The 25,402-nt window shown below is 42.9% G+C and overlaps 1 protein-coding gene across 2 annotated transcripts; it reads right to left on the reverse strand.

Moving 5' to 3' along the window:
- Positions 1-25,003, reverse strand: LOC134643565 (collagen alpha-1(XII) chain-like). 2 transcript variants are annotated; one of them, XM_063495996.1, is made up of 13 exons: positions 24,790-25,003; positions 24,086-24,177; positions 22,950-23,099; positions 22,124-22,243; positions 17,771-17,935; positions 5,239-5,385; positions 3,607-3,774; positions 3,035-3,154; positions 2,782-2,946; positions 2,187-2,333; positions 1,099-1,244; positions 531-660; positions 1-354 (listed from the first exon to the last, which is right to left on the reverse strand). In XM_063495996.1, the coding sequence occupies exons 2-13, from the start codon at positions 24,174-24,176 to the stop codon at positions 344-346; spliced, it is 1,560 nt and encodes a 519-aa protein (XP_063352066.1). In that variant the 5' UTR covers position 24,177; positions 24,790-25,003; the 3' UTR covers positions 1-343. The 2 variants fall into 2 exon arrangements, with proteins under 2 accessions (XP_063352066.1, XP_063352067.1); XM_063495997.1 differs by lacking the exon at positions 24,790-25,003 and having other exon boundaries at positions 22,950-23,178; positions 24,086-24,113.
- Between the last annotated feature and the right edge of the window lie 399 nt (positions 25,004-25,402).

Here is a 25,402-nt window from a genome sequence, read left to right on the forward strand (position 1 = left end):
GTCAACATAGAGAGAGTACAAGAAGTAACTGTAATGTCGTCACATTTATAAACAATTTGAGTCTAACTGAGCGCTCGCACCATGCAAACTCCACAAAGGAAGAAACCAGGAGCTGGAATCAGGAACCTTATTGCTGTGAGACGGAAGTGTTAACCATGGTGGTGAAGCAGTTAGAACTGATCATAATGATCCTAAAAACACTGAAATAAAGATATGAACACGCAGTCTGACACAGATGGAGTATTTTCAAGTGGCTGACTGGTTTTGGGGAAGTGGAAGCAAACGACTGAAGAAGAGGAGTTAAACTTTCTTCTGAATGATGCCCCCACAGCTCAAATGACACCTATCCATCTCCTGAAAGGAAGAGTTCAAAGATGAAGATAGAACTAGTTTGTCATGCACATGGTAACCTGAACACCAAACATAGTGTCCATGCACTAAATAAAATGATGAATTATTTTTGTTCTTTAATTTTGTACTAAGTTTTCTGTATAACGAACAGTACAGACTGTAGAAGAGGAAACACTCACGGGTGGTCTCGGTGCCCCTGAGAGGCTCGCTGCTCCGCTCGCCAACCACAGCATAAACATTGATGATGTACTCAGTCAGAGGGTTTAGATTTTCCAGCACTACAGTGGTCACCGATCCCTCGACTAAAAGCTGAAACGATAAAGCATTGGTTCTTATTCTGTTGACCAGTGAACGAGTTAATGACAGGTGGATTTGATCAAAACCAAAGAATACTTCAAACCAACAGTTGGACTCACTTTTGGGATTTTGTGAGTGTCATAGTTCTGGGTCTTCAACACAGTTTTCAGTTCTGCATTAATTTTCTGTTTCTTATTGTGTGGCATTGGCCTCTTTCTGGGCCAGGTTCTGTTCATAAGTTTCTGAAATCTAAAACTCTGAAGACTAAATGAGTCTTATGCAGCATTTTTATACACTGTTTATGCTCTGACGGGTGTATATTTTTTGATTTGGGTTGTCACAAATAAATGAAATGAGAGTTTTGCCATCAGTATGAATTACATTTATTCTGATGGTTGGAGCTAAAAGCCTCTGGTTACAAAATAACATAAGGGGGAGAGCTCATCTCACCTCCTTGGGGGGTCCTCCAGCTGCTATCGAGTAAGTGACGTGAAACTGGTCCACGGTGCCGTCAGGTGGAGTCCAGGTGGTGCGGAAGGAGCTCTGTTTCACCTCTGAGGTCACCAGGTTGGTTGGTGCCCCCAGTGGCTCATCATCTGAATAAGAGACAAAGAGCACAGAGAATGGAATCCATCATGTTGACATCAAACGATGCAACATATCACATATCCTTTTATCATTCAGCTAAGCTAAGAGGATAATCTTCTGTTTTCAGTGCAGAACTGATTTGTGAATAACAAAAACAAAGTAATCTCTATTTCCTGTGTGTCATGTGTCGTCAGTTTCATTGCTGAAACAGGGTAAACGCTGCTGTGCTAATGAGTGCTTAACCCTTTAAAGCCTGAACCATGAAATAATTGTAAGAATTTTCCATTTCTTTTGAAAATACAGTTTTTTAAAGCCTCTGATGAATCGGAGTGGGCAGCCGGAGAAAAGCAGCCAATGTATGAAGAAAAACTTGGAAAGTCCTGAAGAACGCATGGAAAGCTATTGCTAAAAACCACTTTAACAAATTATAAGAGTCAGGTTCCCTGGAATAAAATCTAAAGGTATAAGAGTTGGCTCAAGACTTTTGCACAGTAACTGTAGTCTATTAGTTAGTATTAATTAGTAGATTTATCAGTGCTTTGCTCCACCGTCTTGTCTAAATATGGAAACATCTGACTCAAAAACCAACACAGTGATAATCATTGAGCTAAAGTTGAGGGTTTAAAATTCACAAGCCAGTGGGTGACGTGACAATGTTCATCTATCATAGATATATTTTTTACTAAATGTACACTTATTAAATCACTTCAAAATTTCAGGAGATTAAGTTATTCAAGCTATATTAAAGGTTTTCTACACAACATTAATAAACAATGCAGTTTGGCTACTCTTTTAAGAAGCTTTAATCAGCTTGATCAGTTTCATTGGCCAAGTATATGTACACATACAAGGAATTGGGCTCCAACTAATTTCCGACCTTTCGAAATCTTGACCAGTGCATCCTAAAAGTTATTGAGATGCTGGTCTTATAATTATCCAGTGTCTCCAACCTGAGCCCTTTAAGCTGTTGTACAAGTTGATTGTGAGGTCATTAATGATGTCCGGCAGGAACTCGAAGTCAGTGACGGAGTATACGTGACTCTCATCTGGATCAGAGGCGATGGACTTCAGCTCATTCTCATCAATATGAGCTATACCTAACAGAAAAATGCACGATCAGAATGAGAATTACACATTACACATCTAAACAGAGACTAAGAACAAAAATAATATCAGTGTCTTCCAAATGAATCAGTCAAGCTTCACTCCTGTTAGCGAAGAACAGGAAACTGAGGCTAAAATTGATCAGTGCAAGACTGGAAACTCCCGAGATCTCTCTTTCTACTGCAACATTTAAATGCTGAGATCAGAATTTGCATAAACAACATAAACATGTGGACCCATTTTGCCTTGTAAGAACACTTCAGGCTAATGGTGGTGGTGGAAACGGTGGTGGGGCCCTTAGTACCAACTGAACCACCATTTAAATATCAAAGCATGAGTATTGTTGCTGGTCTTTTTCTCTCTTTTTTTAAAATCACAGTCTGTAGCTCATTGCTGCTTTCCTTGCATTTTTTCCCTATGTAAACAACCAAGCTCACTAACCAACAGCATAGAGCTCAATGCCACTGTCTCTGAGTTTCTGTGAGACTGGGATGACTTCGTCCTGGGACCTTCCATCAGTGATCAGGATGCCAATTTTGCGGGAGTCTCCACGCATCCCCACATTAGGTTTGAAGTTGTTTTCAAGCATGTAGTTTAGAGCCACGCCTACAACACAGCAGCAAAGACATTTTACCAAGACTTCAGCTGGAAACATTGTGATGGGGGGAGGCCAACAATGCTGTTAAAAAGTCACCTGTCATGGTGTTTCCTCCTTTAAATGGCAGCTTGGCAATGGCATGTAGCAGGGATGCTTTGGTGGGGTGGGCGTTGAGGTACCATTCAGTCCTTGGATCACTACTGTACTGAGTCAGACCTGCAGAAAACACATTCAATAATGTAGAGCACCAAAGATAAACCAACTCTGATCCTCAGCTTTTTCACAAAATAGACAAAATGATAACAACTACAAATAAAGTGGGACAAACGAAGCAACCCATTCTGCTTTTCCTTATTTTCTGCCATCTATACACTGTTCCAACGGTGGATGTTCAATGTAAACAAAGTTTTGAATAATGAGATTAGTGTACATACAAGTAATCCTTGTAAAGCCAGGCTTCAGACTACTCGAAATGTTTGGTACATGTTCAGCATGACCTAAAAGAAACCAGATATCCAGTCATCTCAGGCACAGAAGCCCCAGCCACCTGCTGTTTAAATCATCTGCCTGTAAAGAACTGCCAATTAGAGGAAAGCTGACTTGAAGTAGTGATTCTGAAACTTCTTCTCGTTTGCCCCACTTTTTAAATGAATCAAATCAACCTTTACCGATCTGGACACTTTCTGGGCCAATGTCAAACACACTGACCACACGAGCAATGAAGTTGCGGACGGTTTTGAAGTTTACGCTTCCAACACTCCAGGATCCGTCAACCAGCAGTACGATGTCTGCTTTCGCTGTGGTGTTACACTGAGCATCTCCAGAGAGAGGCGGTGCTGTTGGGAGGAGGGGAGGTTAGTGAGACACCTGGTACACAACAAATACCCACCTCACCTATTGAGTCCTATTTTATCATCTCAAATTTGACCCCATGGTTTCCCTAGAAAACCAGTGGGGTCGGCTCTGACCCCATGGGTTCTCCAGGGTTAACTGTTTGTGTGTGAGAGAAAAGTGAGAAAGAGTGAGATGAAATACATAAGGAGGAAAGATGACAAAGGCACAGAAAAGACTGTCGATTCTTTTCTCGTCAGAGAACCGGCCCTGTGGTCTCAGTAGGAAGTAGCCTCTCCCACACTGTGATCTATGGCGCCACCTGCTCCCAAAATTATTTACACGTTCCTGCTCCAGGAAAAGGCTGCTCAGCTGTTCAAAACAAGTTAGGAGATGTTTTAGCTCTTTTAAGGGACTGCTGTAATAAACACAGTAGTCTAATAAGCAGCCTCCTATCTGGTTTTCCTAATGAGTTTTCCTTGACGTCAATGGAAATCCAAATGAGATCAAGAAAAGGTGCAAAGCAGATCATATAAAAAAGAACCACTGTTGAAAAATACCAGTTTAGTACAATATTTGAAATTTTAAATAGATAATAATAAAGTGAAGTAAAATTAATTTCACATTTAGGTGAGTTGGTCATTCTATCCGCTCTTATTTTCTCTCTCTACAATAGCATTTGGGAATTCTCATTCCCGACCATTCTCATTCTTTTGGTCACTACCCAAACCTCATGACCATAGGTTAGGATAGGGACGTAAATCAGCTGGTAAATCAAAAATTTCACTTTTATGCTCACTTCTCACTTCACCACAAAAGATCAGAACAGTGTCCACACCAATCCACGTGTAAATCTTTCGCTCCACTTTGTCCTCCCTTGTGAGCAAGATAGAGATACCTGAAGTCCTCCACTCCACCCTTCTCCAGCTTAGAACATGGCCCCAGATTTGGGGGTGCTATTTCTCATTCCAATGCACAATGACTGAAAATAGCACAACTAAAGAACAATGGGTTGTGAGGCCAGTTTCTTGATCATTAATATTCAAATTGTCATGACCATTGATCAACAGCCACTGATCAAAGACCACTGACCAATAACCAGTGATCAGTGGCCATGAGTACCATTTACAGAGAGATGGGGAATAGCTGTAATCACAGCATTGTAAGATGGTGAAAGGTGTACCCTATATGGCTATTTCTAACTCTAAATAATAGTACTAGCCATGAAAGTAAAGTCATGATTGCAATGTTGAACTTACAATTAAAGGAGAATAGCCTTTATTAAATCACTAAAAAATGTGCCACTCTACACTTCCTAAAAGAGTTATACAACAGATTCAAATAACTAGCTATAGCCTCTTGTCAGAAAAACTAAAATTGGGAAGTCTTTTCAGCTTTGTAAAATGTTGAACAATGTATCTAAAGTTAACTGTGATGCTGGTCTAATGCTCCAGTTAATCATTACCAACCTGAGGCCTTTATGCTGTTGCACAAGTTGATTGTGACGTTGTCAACGATGTCCAGTAGGAACTGGAAGTTGCTAACTAGGTACATGTAACTCTCGTCTGGATCAGAGGCAATGGACTTCAGCTCGTACTCATCATAATTTCCTATACCTGAGGGACAAATGATCAGGTTGAGAATTTCACTTCAAAATAGACATTTCAAAACAAAAATATCATATCAGTGTCTGCTAAATGAATCAATAAAACATCATTAAATATGTACGCTTGATAAAAAAAAAAAAATCTGGATTTAACAGGGAGCCAATAAAGAGAAGCCAATATAGGAGAAAGATGGTCTCTCTTTCTAGCCCATTAGATAGATATAATTCAAACTACTGCAGCACAGTACTTGTAATACTTACAGCATCCTCTAATCACTATAATACATTATTATAGTCAACAGTATCAAACACTGCACTGAGGTCTAGCAGGACAAGCACAGACATCTGTGATGAGCTCTGAAACCTGACTGAAATTCTGGAATAAACCATTCCTCTGCAGATGGTAATTTAGCTGTTTTAAAACTACCCTTAGCTTAGACAGCTGGGTGCTGAGAAAGCTGGGATTGAGAGAGAGATTGAAGTCGCCCCGGCTTTCCTATCATCACATCTGAGAGGGTAAAAAGTCTTATCATCAAGCCTTTTATGTTTAAAATGATGTGTGGTATAACAGAGCTTTTCCATATTTTCCAACAGTAAACCATCTTTATTCTTGATCAAAGATATGATCAAAACATACGTTTGATAAACATGTTGAACGGGAAATGTAGTTTCAGTAGTGAAAATTACATTAATGTCTGGATTTTGTGTACATAGACATGATCCAGCTTTCACATTGGAGAATCAGTGTCTGCATGTGGCTGCAGGAATGCAAGGAACGTCTTCTGCTGGAATTTTCAACGGTGAAGATCTTAGGTACCATCTTATGAACTGTTCATCTCACAGAAGACAAAGGGAAGAACACAGTATCTCTTCTTCACTTAACATTTATACCTGTTTACCCATTTTCCCCACTCTCTTACTTGACGTCACATCTTCTCAGATGACATGTTGACAGGTTTTTGATATGGGCGACATGGGCGGTTGCCCAGGAGGCATCGCTACACCCCCCCAAAAAACCATCTCCATTGAGACTGTGTCAGCTCCCAAACAGACAAAAAACAAACCAAAAACCAGCAATAAAAAACTTAAATATAAAAAATCAAAAAGAAAGAACAATACAGAATCCACATCTGAACCAAAGAGTAAAACAGTGAAATGTGGATTATTAAATATTAGGTCTCTCTCCTCCAAGTCTCTGTTAGTACATGACTTAATAATTGACCAACAAATCGATTTACTCTGCCTTACAGAAACCTGGTTGCAGCAGGATGATTATGTTAGTTTAAATGAATCAACACCCCCGAATCATTCTAACTACCAGAAACCTCGAAGCACAGGCCGAGGGGGCGGTGTGGCAGCAATTTTTCACACCAGTCTATTAATTAACGAAAGACCAAGACAGACTTTTAATTCATTTGAAAGCCTGATGCTTAGCCTTGTCCACCCCAGCTGTAAAACTCAGAAACCAGTCTTACTTGTTATCATCTATCGTCCACCTGGGCCTTACACAGAGTTTCTCTCTGATTTCTCAGACTTTTTATCTGATTTAGTGCTCAACTCAGATAAAATAATTATTGTGGGTGATTTTAACATCCATGTAGATGCTAAAAATGACAGCCTCAAAATTGCATTTAATCTGTTATTAGACTCAATTGGCTTCTCTCAAAATGTAAAAGAACCCACCCACCACTTTAATCACACTCTAGATCTTGTTTTAACATATGGCATAGAAACTGAACATTTAACAGTGTTTCCTGAAAACCCTCTGCTGTCTGATCATTTCCTGATAACATTTACATTTACAATAATTGATTACACAGCAGTGGAGAGTAGACTTTATCAAACTAGATGTCTTTCTGATAGTGCTGTAACTAAGTTTAAGAATATAATCCACCCACTGTTATCATCTTCAATGCCCTGTACCAACATAGAGCAGGGCAGCTATCTGAACGCTACTCCAACAGAGGTCGATTATCTTGTTAATAATTTTACCTCCTCACTACGTACGACTCTGGATACTGTAGCTCCAGTGAAAACTAAGGTCTCAAATCAGAAGTACCTGACTCCGTGGTATAATTCTCAAACACGTAGCCTAAAGCAGATAACTCGTAAGCTGGAGAGGAAATGGCGTGTCACAAATTTAGAGGATCATCATTTAGCCTGGAGAAATAGTTTGCTGCTTTATAAGAAAGCCCTCCGCAAAGCCAGAACATCTTACTATTCGTCACTGATTGAAGAAAATAAGAACAACCCCAGGTTTCTCTTCAGCACTGTAGCCAGGCTGACAAAAAGTCAGAGCTCTACTGAGCCAACAATCCCTTTAACGTTAACTAGTAATGACTTCATGAACTTCTTCAGAAATAAAATTTTTATCATTAGAGAAAAAATTACCAATAATCATCCCACAGATGTAATATCGTCTACAGCTACTTTTAGTACCATTGATGTTAAGTTAGACTCTTTTTCTCCAATCGATCTTTCTGAGTTAACTTCAATAATTACTTCCTCCAAACCATCAACGTGTCTTTTAGACCCCATTCCTACAAAACTGCTCAAAGAAGTCCTGCCATTAATTAATTCTTCAATCTTAAATATGATCAATCTATCTCTAATAATTGGCTATGTACCACAGGCCTTCAAGGTGGCTGTAGTTAAACCCTTACTTAAAAAGCAATCTCTAGACCCAGCTGTCTTAGCTAATTATAGGCCAATCTCCAACCTTCCTTTCATATCAAAAATCCTTGAAAGAGTAGTTGTCAAACAGCTAACAGATCATCTGCAGAGGAATGGCTTATTTGAAGAGTTTCAGTCAGGTTTCAGAGCTCATCACAGCACAGAAACAGCTTTAGTGAAGGTTACAAATGATCTTCTTATGGCCTCTGACAGTGGACTCATCTCTGTGCTTGTCCTGCTAGACCTCAGTGCAGCGTTTGATACTGTCGACCATAATATCCTATTAGAGCGATTAGAACATGCTGTAGGTATTACAGGTACTGCACTGCAGTGGTTTGTATCATATCTATCTAATAGACTCCAATTTGTTCAAGTAAATGGAGAGTCTTCTTCACATGCTGAGGTTAATTATGGAGTTCCACAGGGTTCAGTGCTAGGACCAATTCTATTTACATTATACATGCTTCCCCTAGGTAGCATCATTAGAAGACATAGCATAAATTTTCACTGCTATGCAGATGATACGCAGCTCTATCTATCCATGAAGCCAGGTAACACACACCAATTAGTTAAACTGCAGGAATGTCTTAAAGACATAAAGACCTGGATGGCCGCTAACTTCCTGCTTCTTAATTCAGATAAAACTGAGGTTATTGTACTCGGCCCTGAAAATCTTAGAAATATGGTATCTAAGCAGATCCTTACTCTGGATGGCATTACCTTGGCCTCCAGTAATGCTGTGAGGAACCTTGGAGTCATTTTTGACCAGGACATGTCCTTCAAGGCACATATTAAACAAATATGTAAGACTGCTTTCTTCCATTTGCGCAACATCTCTAAAATTAGAAATATCCTGTCTCAGAGTGATGCTGAAAAACTAGTTCATGCCTTCATTACTTCCAGGCTGGACTACTGTAACTCATTATTATCAGGATGTCCTAAAAACTCCCTGAAAAGTCTTCAGTTAATCCAAAATGCTGCAGCAAGAGTACTGACAGGGACTAGAAAGAGAGAGCATATTTCTCCTGTTTTGGCTTCCCTTCATTGGCTTCCTGTTAAATCCAGAATTGAATTCAAAATCCTGCTCCTCACATACAAGGTCTTAAATAATCAGGCCCCATCTTATCTTAATGACCTTGTAGTACCATATCACCCTATTAGAGCACTTCGCTCTCGCTCTGCAGGCTTACTTGTTGTTCCTAGAGTATTTAAAAGTAGAATGGGAGGGAGAGCCTTCAGTTTTCAGGCCCCTCTTCTGTGGAACCAGCTTCCAGTTTGGATTCAGGAGACAGACACTATCTCTACTTTCAAGGTTAGGCTTAAAACTTTCCTTTTTGCTAAAGCATATAGTTAGGGCTGGACCAGGTGACCCTGAATCCTCCCTTAGTTATGCTGCAATAGACGTAGGCTGCCGGGGATTCCCATGATGCATTGAGTTTTTCCTTTCCAGTCACCTTCTCACTCACTATGTGTTAATAGACCTCTCTGCATCGAATCATATCTGTTATTAATCTCTGTCTCTCTTCCACAGCATGTCTTTCATCCTGTTTTCCTTCTTTCACCCCAACCGGTCGCAGCAGATGGCCGCCCCTCCCTGAGCCTGGTTCTGCCGGAGGTTTCTTCCTGTTAAAAGGGAGTTTTTCCTTCCCACTGTCGCCAAAGTGCTTGCTCATAGGGGGTCATATGATATGATTGTTGGGTTTTTCTCTGTATTTATTATTGTGCTATCTACTGTACAATATAAAGCGCCTTGAGGCGACTTTTGTTGTGATTTGGCGCTATATAAATAAAATTGAATTGAATTGAATTGAATTGAATCGTGGTGGGGGCGGCATTACGGGCACCGGAAAAAAAAATTGTTCCTGCTCATGCTGCCCCAACATCATGCCAGCGCATTTTGGGAATGGCATAGGCACCGATCGGTTTTCTATCGCCAATTTGCTGGGAGTAAGGGCGCCCTCCGTTTGCGAGGTGCGCCTGCTGCTTGCGGCACAGGGAGGAGAGGGCGGGGCGGCGGGGGATTCTCTGGCTGGCTGGAGCAGCATCTAACAACCAACTCGTAAAATAAAACAAAATAAAAACAAACCAACAAACACGAAAACCCCAGACATTATGATACAGACTTATAATTTGCACCGATGTTTTTTCAAAATTCTATACGCGAAAAGTGAGCGCGAGAGCCCTCGGTGCGCCTGCTTGCTGCTGAAGTCAAAGTAAACTTTATTGTCATCTCCGCTATATACAGCATAGAGCGATATAGAGAGACGAGACAACGAGGCTCCAGTTACAGCAGTGCAAGTAAACAAATAAATATAGGCAGAGTGAGAAAATATATATACACTTTAGGACTAGGGGTAAAGGGATCAATAAGAATTTAAAATTTATAATTTACAGTTTGATGATTTAAAGTCTTACACACAGGGGAGTGTTCATTCATAATGTTATAAATCCAAGACCATTATGTATTCATGATTTGTTCCTGGGTTGTGCGAAATCCCAGAAATAAAGCCTAGACAAAGCGAATCTGTGAACTAAGGTGTAGGTCTATTAGGTTATGTTGGGGTGATCCTCGGGGTGGGGGATGTGTGTTCATACTGGAGTGCAAAATTAAAACCAATGGAAGATGGACAAGAAAACTTCAAAGCCATCAGGTGCTCAGTTTAGAAAAACGAGAAAAGAAGAGGAGGAGAAACAGCAAAAGATACAGGTAAGCGGATGTGTCATTGGATAATGGCAGGTCATGTATCCTGAACAATCAGAATCAGAATACTTTATTAATGCCTAAGGAAATTATGTGGGTTACAGTTGCTCCAAGAAGTAACTGTAAAAATAGTAACAGTATCCCTGTTAATGTAGACCTTAAAATAATCTGCAAAGCTCTCTCAAAGAGATTAGAGAAAACAACCCCCCTTTTAATTCATCCTGACCAAACTGGTTTCATAAAAGGTAGGCACTCATCAACAAATACACGTAGATTACTTAATTTAATAGAATACTCATGCAGTAAAAACATTTAAACCATAATATTGTCTCTTGATGCAGAAAAGGCGTTTGACAGAGTTAACTGGAAATTTCTATTTGCAACTTTACACAAATTTGGTTTTGGAAACTCTTTCGTAAGCTGGTTAAAAATATTATATAATTCCCCAACAGCTTGTGTCAGAACAAATGACCAAACATCCTCCAGCTTCTGTCTCCTAAGGGGCACCAGGCAGGGATGCCCACTCTCCCCTTCACTGTTTGCAATTTTTATTGAGCCACTAGCAGCAGCAATTAGACAAGCTACAACAATTAAGGGCATAAAATGTAAGAATGTAGAACATAAAACCAGCCTTTATGCGGATGATGTGTTACTTTTTCTCCAAAACTCACAAACCAATCTGTCTGGGGTAATTGCATTGATAAACTCTTTCCCCATAGTCTCAGATTATTCAATTAACTGGTCAAAATCTACAGTTTTTCCGATTAATTGCTCCTTCCATAATTCTTCATCTACCCGACTGCAATCTGGAAATATTAAATATTTAGGTATCAATATCTCTCCTAAGCTTGCAGAATTAACTAAATTAAACCACATCCCAGTTTTAAAGACAGTAGAGGCGATCTGGCTAAATGGAAATCTCTAACCATATCACTCATGGGCAGGGTCGCCGCTATAAAAATGATGGTCTTGCCAAAAATACTGTTTATTTTCAATGATCCCAAGTAAGCCATCACAAGATTGGTTCAGATCTCTAGACTCGGATATTTCTAAATTCCTTAGGAAAGATAAACCCCCGCGTATCAGCTTAAAAACATTACAAAGGACCAAGGATAAAGGAGGACTAGATCTGCCTAACTTTCAACAATACTTCTTAGCCAACAGGCTTCAGTACATCTCAGGATGGTTAAAACGTACCTTCTTAGATGAACCCTGGATAGATGTTGAACAGGCACTATGTAATAACCTAGAAATTTCAGACCTACCATTTATCAGCTAAAACATCAAACGACATGAATGCTTTAAAAGCATCAACATCAGCTCTTCTCTGACAGCATGCGGGAGTTTCTAAAAATAACGGAGTCTTCATTAATCCCACGCAAACGTACACCTATCTGGAACAATCTAGACATATTACAAAACAATAATATGATCAACTTGCCAGATTGGAGTTATAAAGGAATTAAATACTTGGAACATATATTGGAAGAAACAGACCTTATTTTGTTTGACAGACTAGTTATACAATATGGGATCAACAGTAAAAAGTAAATAGTAAAAAGGAAATTTAATCCCAGTGAAGCTGAATTACAAACACCACCAAGTGTGATACAATTTTTTAATCTAAAACCCCCCAAATTATTGTCTAAAATATACAGAACACTTTCTAAAATAGACGAATCAATATCCCTTCCTATTGCAGAATGGGAAGTGGATTTATCGATCAGCTTAGACCAAAACTTTTGGTCTCAGATATGCTTAAAAACCTTTCAATGGATCAGAAATCCCAGTTTGCAATTAATACAATACAAAATATTACATAGAGTGCACTATACTGGTCATAGGATGTTTAAGATGGGCTATACATCTTCCAGCAACTGCTCACACTGTCTAGCAAATACACCGGACAAATATCCACGCTCTTTGGTTCTGTCCACCAGTTCAGAAGTTTTGGCGCGAGATATGTGAAGACTTATCAAAGTGTCTGAAATGTAACATTCCAGCCTCCCCTTTAGTGTGCTTGCTGAGCAACTTGGATGAGGTCATTACAGAAATAAACACACCCCACATTGTTTTTACGGCTCTATGCATTGCCAAGAAAAACGGTCTTCATTAACTGGAAAAATAAAAATAATCTTAATTCTAACCAATATAAAAACCATCTAATAGATCACATTAGTCTTGATACAGCCTCTGCCATCACATTTGATCAATCCCTCTGGGCTCCTCTGATCGGCTTCATCACCTAGTGGGGGTGGGGGGTGGGGGGTGGGGGGGGGGTCATGGTTTAGTCCTGACTTCGCTATTGTGGTTGATATGGGGGTAGGGACGGCCTTAGGGCGTCTAGGGATTCCCTAGGGACGTTTTCCCTGGAGGGCCTAACGCTGGGGTTGGGGCCATGACCTGGTTAGGGGCTCTGGTGGCTCTTAGATGGTGTTTTCCTTGTGGCTGCGTACAGCGGAGATGGGGGAGGGTCTGTGCTGGCGGACGTTGGTTACTGGCCTGGTAGCCTGGCTGCCCCTGGATGGGCCCGGGACGGGTGTGGAGGCTTGGTTGTCTGGGGGTGCTCCGCCCCCCGGGCTGGGGCTCAGGCTGGGCCTTGGGGCCTTGGGTCCTGGTTGTTGTGTCGCCGGGGTGGTGGGTGGGTGGGTGCATGGGGGCTCAGCCCCGGAGCGGTGGACCTCTGGTGCATCGGCCCAACTGGAGGGCTCTCTAACTGGTGGGGAGGCTGTTACATCTTTGCAGGTGGTCTCCTCTCTACAGGAGCACACTCTGCAGGTGGGGGAGAGATATTGGAGAGGTGGAGAATGACTCAACCTGGGTGTCTATTGTCTTGTGTAGTCTGGGAGAAGAGTAAATGATGGGGTGGGTGCAGTTTTCTCTGCGGTGGGGTCGGGTGGGCTCCCCGGACTCTGTGGGGCCGGGTGGTGCTGCTGCTGTGGGCCCCGGTCCGGATGGGCCTGGGCCCCCTTGCCCTGGTGGGTTCCAGAGTGTGGGGGTGCCTACTGGGGTCAGCGGGGGAGCTGGCCCCAGGGAGGGGCCGCTTGCCCCTCCCTTTCTTCCCTCCCCATCCTCAGCTGCCTCCCTCTTCCCGCTCTACTACACCCACACACATGCAGGGCTTCGGGTGCAGGTGTGTCACCAGAGTGCAGGGGAGGCACTCCCCCTCTGTCCCCTTCTGGCCGCCTGCGCCTCAATTTTATTCCGCAACCTAGACATCCGCATTACTCATACTCTCATAACACATGCATATAGGGCCTTGGGGGAGGGCACGTTATACAACGTCCAGAGGATGGTCTGTGTATTCAAACCCACCTCTGGCGCTGGTGCCCTACCCTCAATTTTAAATGTATACAGACACTGAGGGTTTTCGGGAGGAGCCGTGCTGCTCTCTGGCAGGAAGCACCATGCCCTCCTGTGTTTTAAATGCACTTTAGAACAACACGCAGCAACACTACATATGAGCGGGCGGAGGAAGGTTTGGGGTCTTCACTCATCCCCGTTCTGTTAACCGTCAGGGCTGGGGAGCTGGGAGGAGGTGCTGGCCATCGGCTTGGGGTCTGGGATGCGGGGCCTCCCTGCTACTGCAGATAAGGAGGCGGTCTGCTTTTTTCCACCCCAGAGAGAAGGACTACATCTCCTGGGTCTGGGTATGGTTTGCCCCTCTGGGGGCGGGGGTACCCGGACCTGGGATATAGAGTATGTTTGGGGAGTGTGAATGTGTGTACAGTGCCTATTTGTGTCTGTCTCCACGTCGGGTGAGTGCCGAGTGTCCCGAATTCAACAATGTGGCACAAAAACAAACCAATGGAGGCCCCAGTGGAGTGCAATCAGATGAAGAGTTTATTAAGAACACACGCGTGGGAAGAAGCACACAGCATCACATCTGCGGACTTCTTCTCCCAAAATACACAGAGAATGGTTTTTATAACGTCGGGATTTAACGCCCCCTCTTGCGTTCTATAACATATTTTTGTATTTCTAAGAACATCATTTGCATATTGTACAGACAATAATCAATTTTTAGAGCTAAAGTCAGATACAGAAGTTCCTCTTTCTAGCATCTTCTTTCCAAATATGGTGATGATCTCAGACCCCTGAAGTCCCCCTGCACTCGACATCCTCTTTAGCACATCTTTGGTCACCTGTTATCAAGCAAACTCAAATGCAACAGGTTGCTACAAGAAGCTGAATACATTCAGGCCTTTTGCTCAGGCCTGTTTCTAGATTATATGTATTATATGTGTTTTGTAAGCTTGTATGCTGTTTCAACATTAATATAATGTGTGTACACAATGAGGCTGCTCCTGTAAGAAAAAGGTTAATGTAAAGTCAGCAGGTTTAAATTAACATTTTAATGCAGTATCAATGCTGTAGATTATATTGTTATTGATGCAGGATATATTGTAACCATAAAATAATATCTTTAATTCCACACGAGTATTTGTTTGTGCATATGGGGGTGGGAATGCACGTTTGTGTCTGCGTGCGCCTGTTCGTCTGTGTCTATATGTCAGCTTGGGTCTTAGACTCCACCTCTCTGGGAACATCTCAGGCTCTCCGAGGTATGGAGACCTATCTCCCCTCACCACACTCCCTGCCAGTGGCTGATGCCCTCAGACGTTGGTGTGTTGGTGGTTCTTGGTGTCTGGGGCTGGGGCTGGGCGCTCATGTATGTACCGACTCACTCCTGGTGGCCGATTGGCGGGGCCTGGCGCCTGTGGCCCGGCTGGGCCCCTTCCGGGGGGTGGGGTGCCCTCAGGCCTCTGGGCCTGAGGCCCAGTCCTCTCTGGCACAGCTGGCTGCCGGCAGAGCCCACGGGCACGTCACTGCAACCCCCTCTGGCCTCTGCTCCGTGGCTCCTGGGTGACCTCTCGTTTGGGGCTCTCCTCAGCTCTTCCCAGGCCCCCTTGGTGGTCCTCCTTGGGTCCTCGTATTCTGGGGCCTCTGGATGTCTGGGGCCTGGATCTCCTCCATACGTGCTTCATGTCCTGGGGGACGGGGCTTTTTTCTTCTTCCCCCCTTTCTCACCATCTCTTCTCCCCTCTATTTTTCTTTCTTTCCCTCTCTTTCTTTCATTCTTTCTCCCTGTCCTATCCCCCAGTCATGTCTGTCCCGTCTGTAACAACCGAAAATCAAATCAAATAAATACATAATTATAATAAAGGTCAATCAAATGGACCAATATGGCAAGGCCATGATGATCCAATTGGTAAAGTAAAGCGGCTTGGCATCTTTCTTGGCTTTCGGTCAACAATTCTGATGGCTAAAGATCCAAACGGGACAGGCAAAAAATAAATAAAAAAAATAGTAACAGTAACTAAACTCCAAACAATACATTATGTTACAGATTTTACACATTAAAGAAATGCACTAATATATACAGATCACTCAGTTATAAATATCAAGGATTAACAGAGGTGATAATAAATAAATATCAAGAAAATTGACAAGAATATTACAGAGGAGAAAAGTGCAAAAAGCGTGCAACTATTTTAGTGTTTACAGTGTGTTAGAGTTGTACAGGGAGGTGGCCACGGGCACGAATGATTTCCTGTGTCATTCAGTGGTGCTTTTTGCTTTTTGGTAATCTCAGTCTCTCACTGAACGTGCTCCTGTGACAAGCCAATATGTCATGGAGTGGGTGGGAGGTATTATCCATGATTGTCCTTATCTTGGACAACATTTGCCTCTCAGACACCACCCAAACAGAGGCCAGCTCCATCCCCACAACATTACTGGCCTTGTGGTTCAGTTTATTTAGTCTGTTGGCATCTGTGACCCTCAACCTGCAGCCCCAGCATGCAACAGCATAGAGGATAACACTGGCCACAACAGAGATACAACAAGATTAGTAGGGATAGTGAAAAGTTCAGTTTGTTTGTTAGCCACTTGGCTATGATAGTAAACAATAGAGACTGATGTAGCTTATTGAATCTTTTGGACTGTGTTCGGCACAATATTAATTAGTCATTGTCAGTTTTATGTGTGTGTATGTGTGTGGTGTCTGTGGTTGGGGTGGGTGGGTGTGTGTGTGTGTGTGTGTGTGTGTGTGTGTGTGTGTGTGTGTGTGTGTGTGTGTGTGTGTGTGGGTGGGGGGTGGGGTGGGGTGTTCGCCCAGGGCACCAAACAGGCTAGGACCGCCACTGCTTATCATCCTCTCTCTGATTTTTTCACATGCATGATTTAAAACAAAGTTTATACTTCAAACTTTAAAATCATTTTGATACCTTTTCTTCTTTTCTGTGTTATTCTTAACATAAAAGGTTCCACTACATGTAAGCAATTAGTCACACATGAATATACTTCACTTCATGTTTTATTCATGTTATGTAATTTCACTTCAGTTAAATTTATCTTCGGGTCATTCTTACATAAACATTTTAGCATAATCCTTTTTAATTTAGTTACATAGGAATACTTTCTATTATGTTTTCTCTTAAAAGCTCTGAGCTGAACAGTCCAGTATGGGGACAAAATGCCCATTCCCACGAGTTTAAGGTATTTTTGACAGTGAAAAGGTTGTTTTATTGTCAGGGTTACAATTAGGTTATGGTTAGGTTTGGGCTAAGGGTTAGGCACAGGCATTCATTTTGGATAGTTAAGTTTAGGGTAAGTGGCTAGGGAAAGCATTATGTCAATTAGATGTCCTCATTAGGATATGAAAACAAGTGTGTGTGTGTGTGTGTGTGTGTGTGTGTGTGTGTGTGTGTGTGTGTGTGTGTGTGTGTGTGTGTGTGTGTGTGTGTGTGTAGGTGTGTGCGTGCATCATGCGTGCGTGCGTGTTTGCTGGGCAACAAACATTATACAATCATGTTAGAGTGGCACCCAACTACCCAGCACATTATGCCAGGCCCACAATCTGTGCAGGTGGTGGAGGCGTTGCCTCGTATGGTGGCTGAGCTAGCCGCCATGAACCTAAGGGTAAGTGCATTTTGTTTCAAATGGTACAAGTTGCAGCTCATCACTGCTTAGCTAGTTTTACTTTTGTTTTCCCATTTAAACAATCAAGATCACTCACCAATAGCATAGAGCTTGATGCCTCTGTCTCTCAGGTTCTTTGACTTAAAGTAAACTTCATCTTGGGACTTTCCGTCAGTGATCAGGACACCAATTTTGCGTGACTCTTCTCGCATGCCCACACTGGGATTGAAGTTGTTGTTACAGATGTATCTTAGAGCCCAGCCTACAAAATAGCAACAAAGAAGTTTTACAAAGAGTTCAGCCAGAACAGGTACATGTCACAATGCAGGAACAGACTCAAGCGTTGGACCAAGAAAAACGTTGAACAGTTTATTTGCAAAAGTCACACCAAGTGATATATACAAAATGTGCAGGGGAAAAGAGGTCCAGACATCCTAGGTCGGGGAAGGGCAACAACAATCCTCTTCAGTCACACACGCCACTCGATACACTCACGTCAGAACTCCAAAGGAAAACAGGCAGGGACACGTCCAGGGAAATCTATGTACAAAAAGAGAATGTAGTCACAAACCAGGAAAATATATCAGGAACGAGATTAGTATGAGAGAGCCGGGCAACACTAACAAGAGTCATGCAACGATCCAGCGATGAGAAACACCGACCCGCCATCTTAAATAGTCACCAGAGAGCCAGGGTAGTGAGCAGCAGGTCCTTGTTACATACCTTGGTGCGCAGCAGCACAGACTATGTAGCTCACCAGACATGACAGCACCTGGGGAGATAGTGGTAGTCCAAGGGTACAGCGTGCTCACCTCGAAGGGAGACAATCCAGTGGCTGAGTATTTTAAGCGTACTAAATCCAGGGAAGACAATCACTCCACATGGACTGGTTGGTTGATGCCACACAACGGAGGGCTGCTTCCTGTTCCTGGCTCATGCGTTTGGTTTTCCGATTGCTCTGCAGGTGGAAACCAGAGGATAAACTAACCCTAGAGCCCTTAGCAGAACAGAACTACTTCCACACTCTTGAAGTGAACTACGGCCCTTGGTCGGAGACGATATCCTCTGGTATCCCATGGAGGTGGAAAACATGGGTAGTCAGGAGTGGGGCTGTTTCCAGGGCCGTTGGAAGCTTGGGTAGTGCGAGAAAATGGGCAGCTTTAGAAAAATGATCAACAATGGTGAGGATGACTGTATTACCTGCCGAGGGTGGAAGGCCGGTGACAAAGAGGCAGACCCAATCTCCCAGGTGATGGCAGGATGGAGGTAGGATGGGTGAAGCTTCACAGGACTCTTCAGATGAAGCAAACTGCCAGGAAAGCATGTCTGGCTTGACATTATGGGAACCAGGTCTGTAGGTGATGAAAAAGTGTAAACATGTAAAAAAGAGAGTCCACCTGGCTTGCTGGGCATTGAGATGTTTTGCAGTTTGTAGATAGGCCAGGTTCTTGAGATCTATCCACACAATGAATAGTAGGATGGTGCCCTCCAACCATTGCCTCCACTCCTCCAGGGCGAGCTTGATCACCAGTAGCTCATGGTCTCCCACATCATAGTTTCGCTCTGCAGGTGATAACTGACGAGAAAGAAAAGCACATGGACGGAGCTTACTGGGAGAGGACAAACACAATTCCAGTGTCAGAGGCGCCCACTTCCACAATGAATTGAAGGTTCAGGTCTGTTTGCGCCAAGATAGGAGCCCAAGCAAACCACTGCTTGAGCTGGTTGAAAGCTGCCTGAGCCAACTGGTCCCACTGAAAGAAGATCTTGGGAGAGGTTGCACGGGTTAAAGGTATGGCTTTTTTGCTGAAATCACAGATAAATCTATGGTAGAAATTGAAAAACAAAACAAGGAACCATTGTAATTGCTTTCGATTTCGAGTTCTGGCCAATCCAACAAATCCTGTACCTTAACAGGGTCTGGTTTCAGGTTCTCCTGCTGGATGATGTAGGCCAAGAAACTGACCGCGTCGACGTGGAATTCCCATTCTTCACCTCTGACAAAAATTTGGTTCTTCGGGAGACACTGGAGCACCTGCCTTACATGATTCTTGTGTTCTTCAAGCAATCTGGAAAAGATGAGGATATCATCTTGTGGTGGATGTGTGGTCCCTGGCTCAGCTGGAGGGGAGGAGTGGTGCAGTGAGCTCAAAGGGGCGGTACCGGAAGGCAGGTGAGCCACAGGTGGTGGCGATTGACAGATGATGGTATTTCTTTCCGTTTCTCTATATAGTGAAGGCAGAGTCGAGCGGAGAGAGGAGAGAGCTGGACTGGAACAGACTGTTTTCCTTGAGTGCACAACTTTCAATAAAAAGCAATAATAGTGAGCACAATCATCGTGTGTGTCATGTACATTTACAAGTGATGCCGAAACCCAGGAGTGGGGTGTCTGACCCACACAATGAACCACCCGCCCAGCCTGTGCAGTTGTTGGCACAGTTGTTGGCACAGTTGTTGGCACAGATGCTGGCGGAGATGGCAATGATGTGCCAAGACCGGGCGGTGGCCCAGCAGGAACACCTGATTAAGCTGCAGGAACACTGGCAGACCCAGGTCCTGGAGTCGCTGGCGCCACCGAAACTCCCTCCTCTGTCAGTAGCGATGCACTAGATGGGGGACAGTGACGATCCCCAGGTCTTTTTGGAGGCATTCCGTGCAATGGCAGAGGTGTGCCAGTGGTCACAGCGGAGTGGGCCCAGCGGCCAATTCCACTACTGTTGGGGGAGGCTCAAACGGCAGCCCTCAGCCTACCGCCAACCTCGTGGAGCAGCTTCTTAACAAAGAAGCTTCTTAAGCTTCTTAAGCTTCCTTTACTGGTGGGCGCGATCTTTTGCCTTAGCAGGCCACACAGCGATAATGTGGCCCTTACAGCCGCAATACAAGCACTCACCAGACGTAAGGCAGCGGTGCTGTTCAGCTAGAGTTATGTGGTGAGTTGATTGCAGGTGCGCTGGCCAAAGGCCAGAACCCCTGATGAGATCTGCCTTGGCAGATGAGAGATAAAGCAGAGGAAAACAAAAACAAACAATGGAGTGTTTGAGCTTTGAGTGACGCCGAGAAGGCACGGGGACCACGACAGTACAGTCATATGAGCAGATTACAAAGACTTGTTTTTTGTTTGTTTGTTTCTCTCTTGGTGTCAGCTTACTGTGATGGGGGTTTATAGTCCCAGGAGCTGTTTTGTTTTTGGCATGCAATTTACTCCTGGTAGGTTCTCCCTACAAACAGATCCCAAGTAAGGGATCAAATTGAGGGGATTTAGAAAGCCACTATAAACAGGAACTCCAGAGACCACATTACACTAACTGGGACAGGGTTCCGTGGCCCTACTTGGAGGCAACACTGTGGATTGATTTGCAGCCAGCGGCAGAAGCTCTAGCGGTCTAATCCCCAATTGCCAGTGGCTACAAGGACATGGAACATCACCACTCTAGTGGTGATAGAGCCTAAGCTTATCCATGAGGATGAAAGATCCTGTCTAGATATAGTCAGACTCACCTCAACACTCCACTTCTGGAACCAGCTTCCTTGGAGAGGTGGTGGATAGGAGTTGTATCCCTCGCCATTTGGTGTCACTACACTGTTTTTTTCTTAGGGAAAAAGAGATTCAACTCTGCAGCTGCATGTCTTGTACACTTAGGTAAAGACAGGAGTAGAGCTGTGAACTGATCACTTTTGATGGTGAGTTATAAAAATCATCATGCCCAGACATATAGTGTGGGTGCACTGCAAGTGTCTAGCAGAAGCCCCTGTACTGCAGATCTTCAACTTCCACCTATCCCAAGGAGGCTGGATACACTGAGTCAGAGATCACTCCATGAATCCACAGACAGCTGCCAAGTATAGCCCATTGTTATAGGGCTTTTGGCGACTATAGTGAGAGCTTCTTTTGCATTGCCAATAATAAGTCATACACCTGCGGGCTGGACTCCATCAGAATTACATTTGTCACAATTCTGTTCACATTTTTTATGGAAAGAATTTCTAGGCACAGCCAAGGAGACAAGGGTGTTGGGTTTGGTGGTCTCTCCTTTTGCAGATATTGTGGTTCTATTGACTTCAACAAACAATGACATCCAGTTCTCACCAAGATGTCTTGCAGTTTGAATCAGCTGGATGAGAATTGGCCAGTCAAAGTCTAAGACTCAGGTTCTCAGTCATAAAAAGTTGGAGTGCCCAATCAGGCTGTAACTGAGTAGCTGTCCCACATGTAGACGTTCAAGTATCTTGGGGGTATTGTTTGTAAGTCAGTGAAGGATAGTTGGTCCAGCATCTGTCATGCATATCCTATATCGGTCTATTGTGGTAAGTGTCCTAGTTGGACATCGACTAGCTGGACACGTCTAACTAGGACGAGGCCCCAGGGAACACTCAGGATGGTCTGGCATTGGCATTCGGGTCAGTTTAAACACAGGAAGGACAGGTCTGTGGTGCTATTTAAAAAAAATACCTGTCATGGTGCTTCCTTCTTTATAAGGCAGGTTGGCGATGGCCTCCAGTAGGGATGCTTTGGAGGGGTGGGCATTCAGGTGCCATTCGGTCCTTGGGTCATCGCTGTACTGAACCAGACCTACAGAAAATACATCCAACAATGTAGCAAAACACCAAGGATACCCCATCTCTGACTCTCAGCTTCTTCACAAAATATACAAAGTGATGAGAATTAAAATAATCAAAAATGTGATAAGTAAAGGAAATCTTGGAGCTGAAATTAGATTAGTGCTAATAAATTAGTTGGATATAATGAATATTTGTTTTTAATTTTGTATTACTGTGCTGTCATTTATTATCTTACTAATAAAAACCAACACAGTAATTGTAAATACTTGTATTTGCTGGATAATATCCTAAAAATCAACCTTTTAAGCCCAAGTGTTGATGTGGAAGTCTCAAAAGTCCTGATATCAGATTGGTACTCAGTATCAGCAGAGTACCCAAAGTACCATTTACGAATAAATTCTTTACAAATCCTACCATGTGTATTCATGGATTTTTTTTTCACATTCTGTCTCTCACAGTTGACGTGTACCTCTGGTGCAAATTACTGGCCTCTGTCATCATTTTAGGTGGGGGCACTTGCACAATCGTGGCTGACTAAATACTTTTTTGCCCCACTGTAAATAAACTGACATGGCTTTTCTTTAATAAATGATCAGAAGAAGTTTAAAGGGAGAAGGAGCTACAACAGCTTTTTTTTCAGAGGATGAACTGAGGGGCAGAACTAAGGCTCTGTATATGATAACAGTGTACAATAGTAGCAGCAGTGAAAGTTTTACCGATCTGGACTCTGTCAGGGCCAATGTCAAACACGCTGACCAGGCGAGCGATGAAGCTGCGCATGGTTTTGAAGTTCATACGCCCAATGCTCCAGGAGCCGTCAAGCAGCAGCACGATGTCGGCCTTCGCTGTGGTCTTACACTCAGTGTCTGCACAGGCACAGTGGTGTGTGTGTGTGTGTGTGACATCTGGTACACAACAGATACTCACGACAAATGTCTGTTAAGTCTTATTGTGTGAGGGAAAATTGAGAAAGACAGACAGGAAATACATCAGGAGGAGAGAGGAGTACATCACAAAAACTCACTATCAGAAAGCAGATTTACATTACGTAACACAAATAATCCACACTCCTAACCCACTGTGTAACTGGCGTCACTTTTTTAACATTTTAATTTCATTTGTCTCAGAGTAGGATGTGATGCATAATAACGAACCTGATGTCTGACAGTGGTAAAACAAAAATCCTCACAAATATTCCAAATCCATACTGAATGACTGTTGGTCAGTCGTAAATCCCCTCAGCTTTCTTTAGAGAGCAGCATTTCAGCTTAATTTGTCTGCAACATGTTAAATATGCCTTACAGCAGCTCTGCCTGACCACATGGACCTGTACAAAAACACTGAATTAAATCCTGCTGTGGATCCAAGATCTTGGAGTTGGGAAATCAGTCACTGTATCTGCTTCCAATAACAACAGGAACTTCTGCTAAGGATCAGCATGTCCTTTGAGTCTGATGGGAAGCATTGCATAAGACTTTTTCATAGGAAAAATTCTGATTATAAATCTTAATAAACATGAAGCCACATTTAACTACACATTTAAGCTGCATTACTGCTCTCAGTAGGCTATATTTAGTGGTCGTCTTTTTTTAAACGTCTTTAAAAAATAAAAAGCTCCTACCAGGAAATTCAAACTAGATTTAAGTTCTGATGGATTATCTGACCATCATAGGTGAGAATTAAAACTTGAAGTTAAAGCAGAACACTTCACTGGCATAGTTTGCTTCAGTTATTATTTTAATTTAGACTAAAAGTGCAGCTACACACAGCAGGCAGAGGACAGACAGAGGTGAGAGGAGGTGGAAGAAGTCAGATGTGTTGGATCAAAGAGGAGGAGGAGGGGCAGCTTTACCTTGCTCCTGGGCCTGAGAGGAGGACAGCAGCAGTGCCAGGAGGGCAACAACTGCTGCCAGAGAGAGCCTGCTCTTCATCTTCAGCTGCATGCTGCAAGAGGAACCAAGGAGACGGTTAGGCTTCCTCAGGGTTTCACAAAACTGTTAATCCTCCCTGAACGTGAACCTCAGAGCTCATTAATGCACCTTTATTTTCATTTAAATCTACATGATGCTTAAAACAACAAAACAACGCAGCTTTGAAGAGAGAAGTATGTCACATGAATATTCCACGAGCAGCAATAAGATCACATGACAACCTTGATTGTGTATAAAAGACTAAAATTCACCAAATTCTACAAAATATTTAAGAAAATAATCTTTCTTCTGTCTCTACGTTATATTCTTTTTCTCTCATTTCTGTGGCTCATATTATTTCCTCTCAGAGTAAAGACATGCATTTAATATTTCTGCATAGTGAGACATATTCACTCATGAGGACAAAATCTTCCCACTGTCTTGCATAATGGAGGATCAAGCCGTGGCACTGTGCGCAATTACGCACAGCAGTGCTGAGATATAATCCATATAAAAAGCAACAACAACAACAACAAAAAGTAATATTGCAGAATTTAAAAAGCATGCAGATTTTAAACAGGTGATAAATTAAGGCGTGTGAATCCATTCCCCTTAAATTGCACTGAAACAGAAATGCGGTGCTGACCTTTAGAGGAGACGGACACAAATGTCGTTTTCTTAAACAAAAAGTCTTCGTTGTAGACTCCAGCCAGAGAAAAGTGGGAGTGAGGTGGTATGTCGCAGACTGCAGCCTTCTTCCAAGAGTGAAGAATCTCCACACCATCTGCTACTTAACAGCTCTGCCGGCTCCGCCGCAGTGAGCTCTTACGACTTCCAGCCATGATGCTTCATTTATGGCACCGCTATTGTGTCCGTTTGTGTAGATGTTTGTCTACAGAAATGAGCTTTTTAGCCAGTGCCAACCTGTTTCCGTGCAATCTCCAAAGTTCTAACCGCGCCTTATTGGACGTGGATAGTGTAGCCGAATGCTGATTGGTTGACAAGTGGGCAGGAACAGAGAAAGGACTGATGGTGGAGGAAAATTTGTCAAAAAAAAAAAATAACAATACAATGAGATATCCCAGATATCATATTCAACGTACACACGCTTGAGCTATATTTATATATTTTTCCACCTGCAAGTAGCAAGCTGCGCCTGTCCTGTTAGTAAATTACCCAAAACTCATGTCTTAGTTTGTGATTAGGTGCTAAATATCACAGCTCTTGTTAGATTATTTTCGTCATATTGAAATGAACTG

The sequence above is a fragment of the Pelmatolapia mariae genome, linkage group LG15 (genome assembly GCF_036321145.2).
Source record: "Pelmatolapia mariae isolate MD_Pm_ZW linkage group LG15, Pm_UMD_F_2, whole genome shotgun sequence".
Classification (NCBI taxonomy): domain Eukaryota; kingdom Metazoa; phylum Chordata; class Actinopteri; order Cichliformes; family Cichlidae; genus Pelmatolapia; species Pelmatolapia mariae.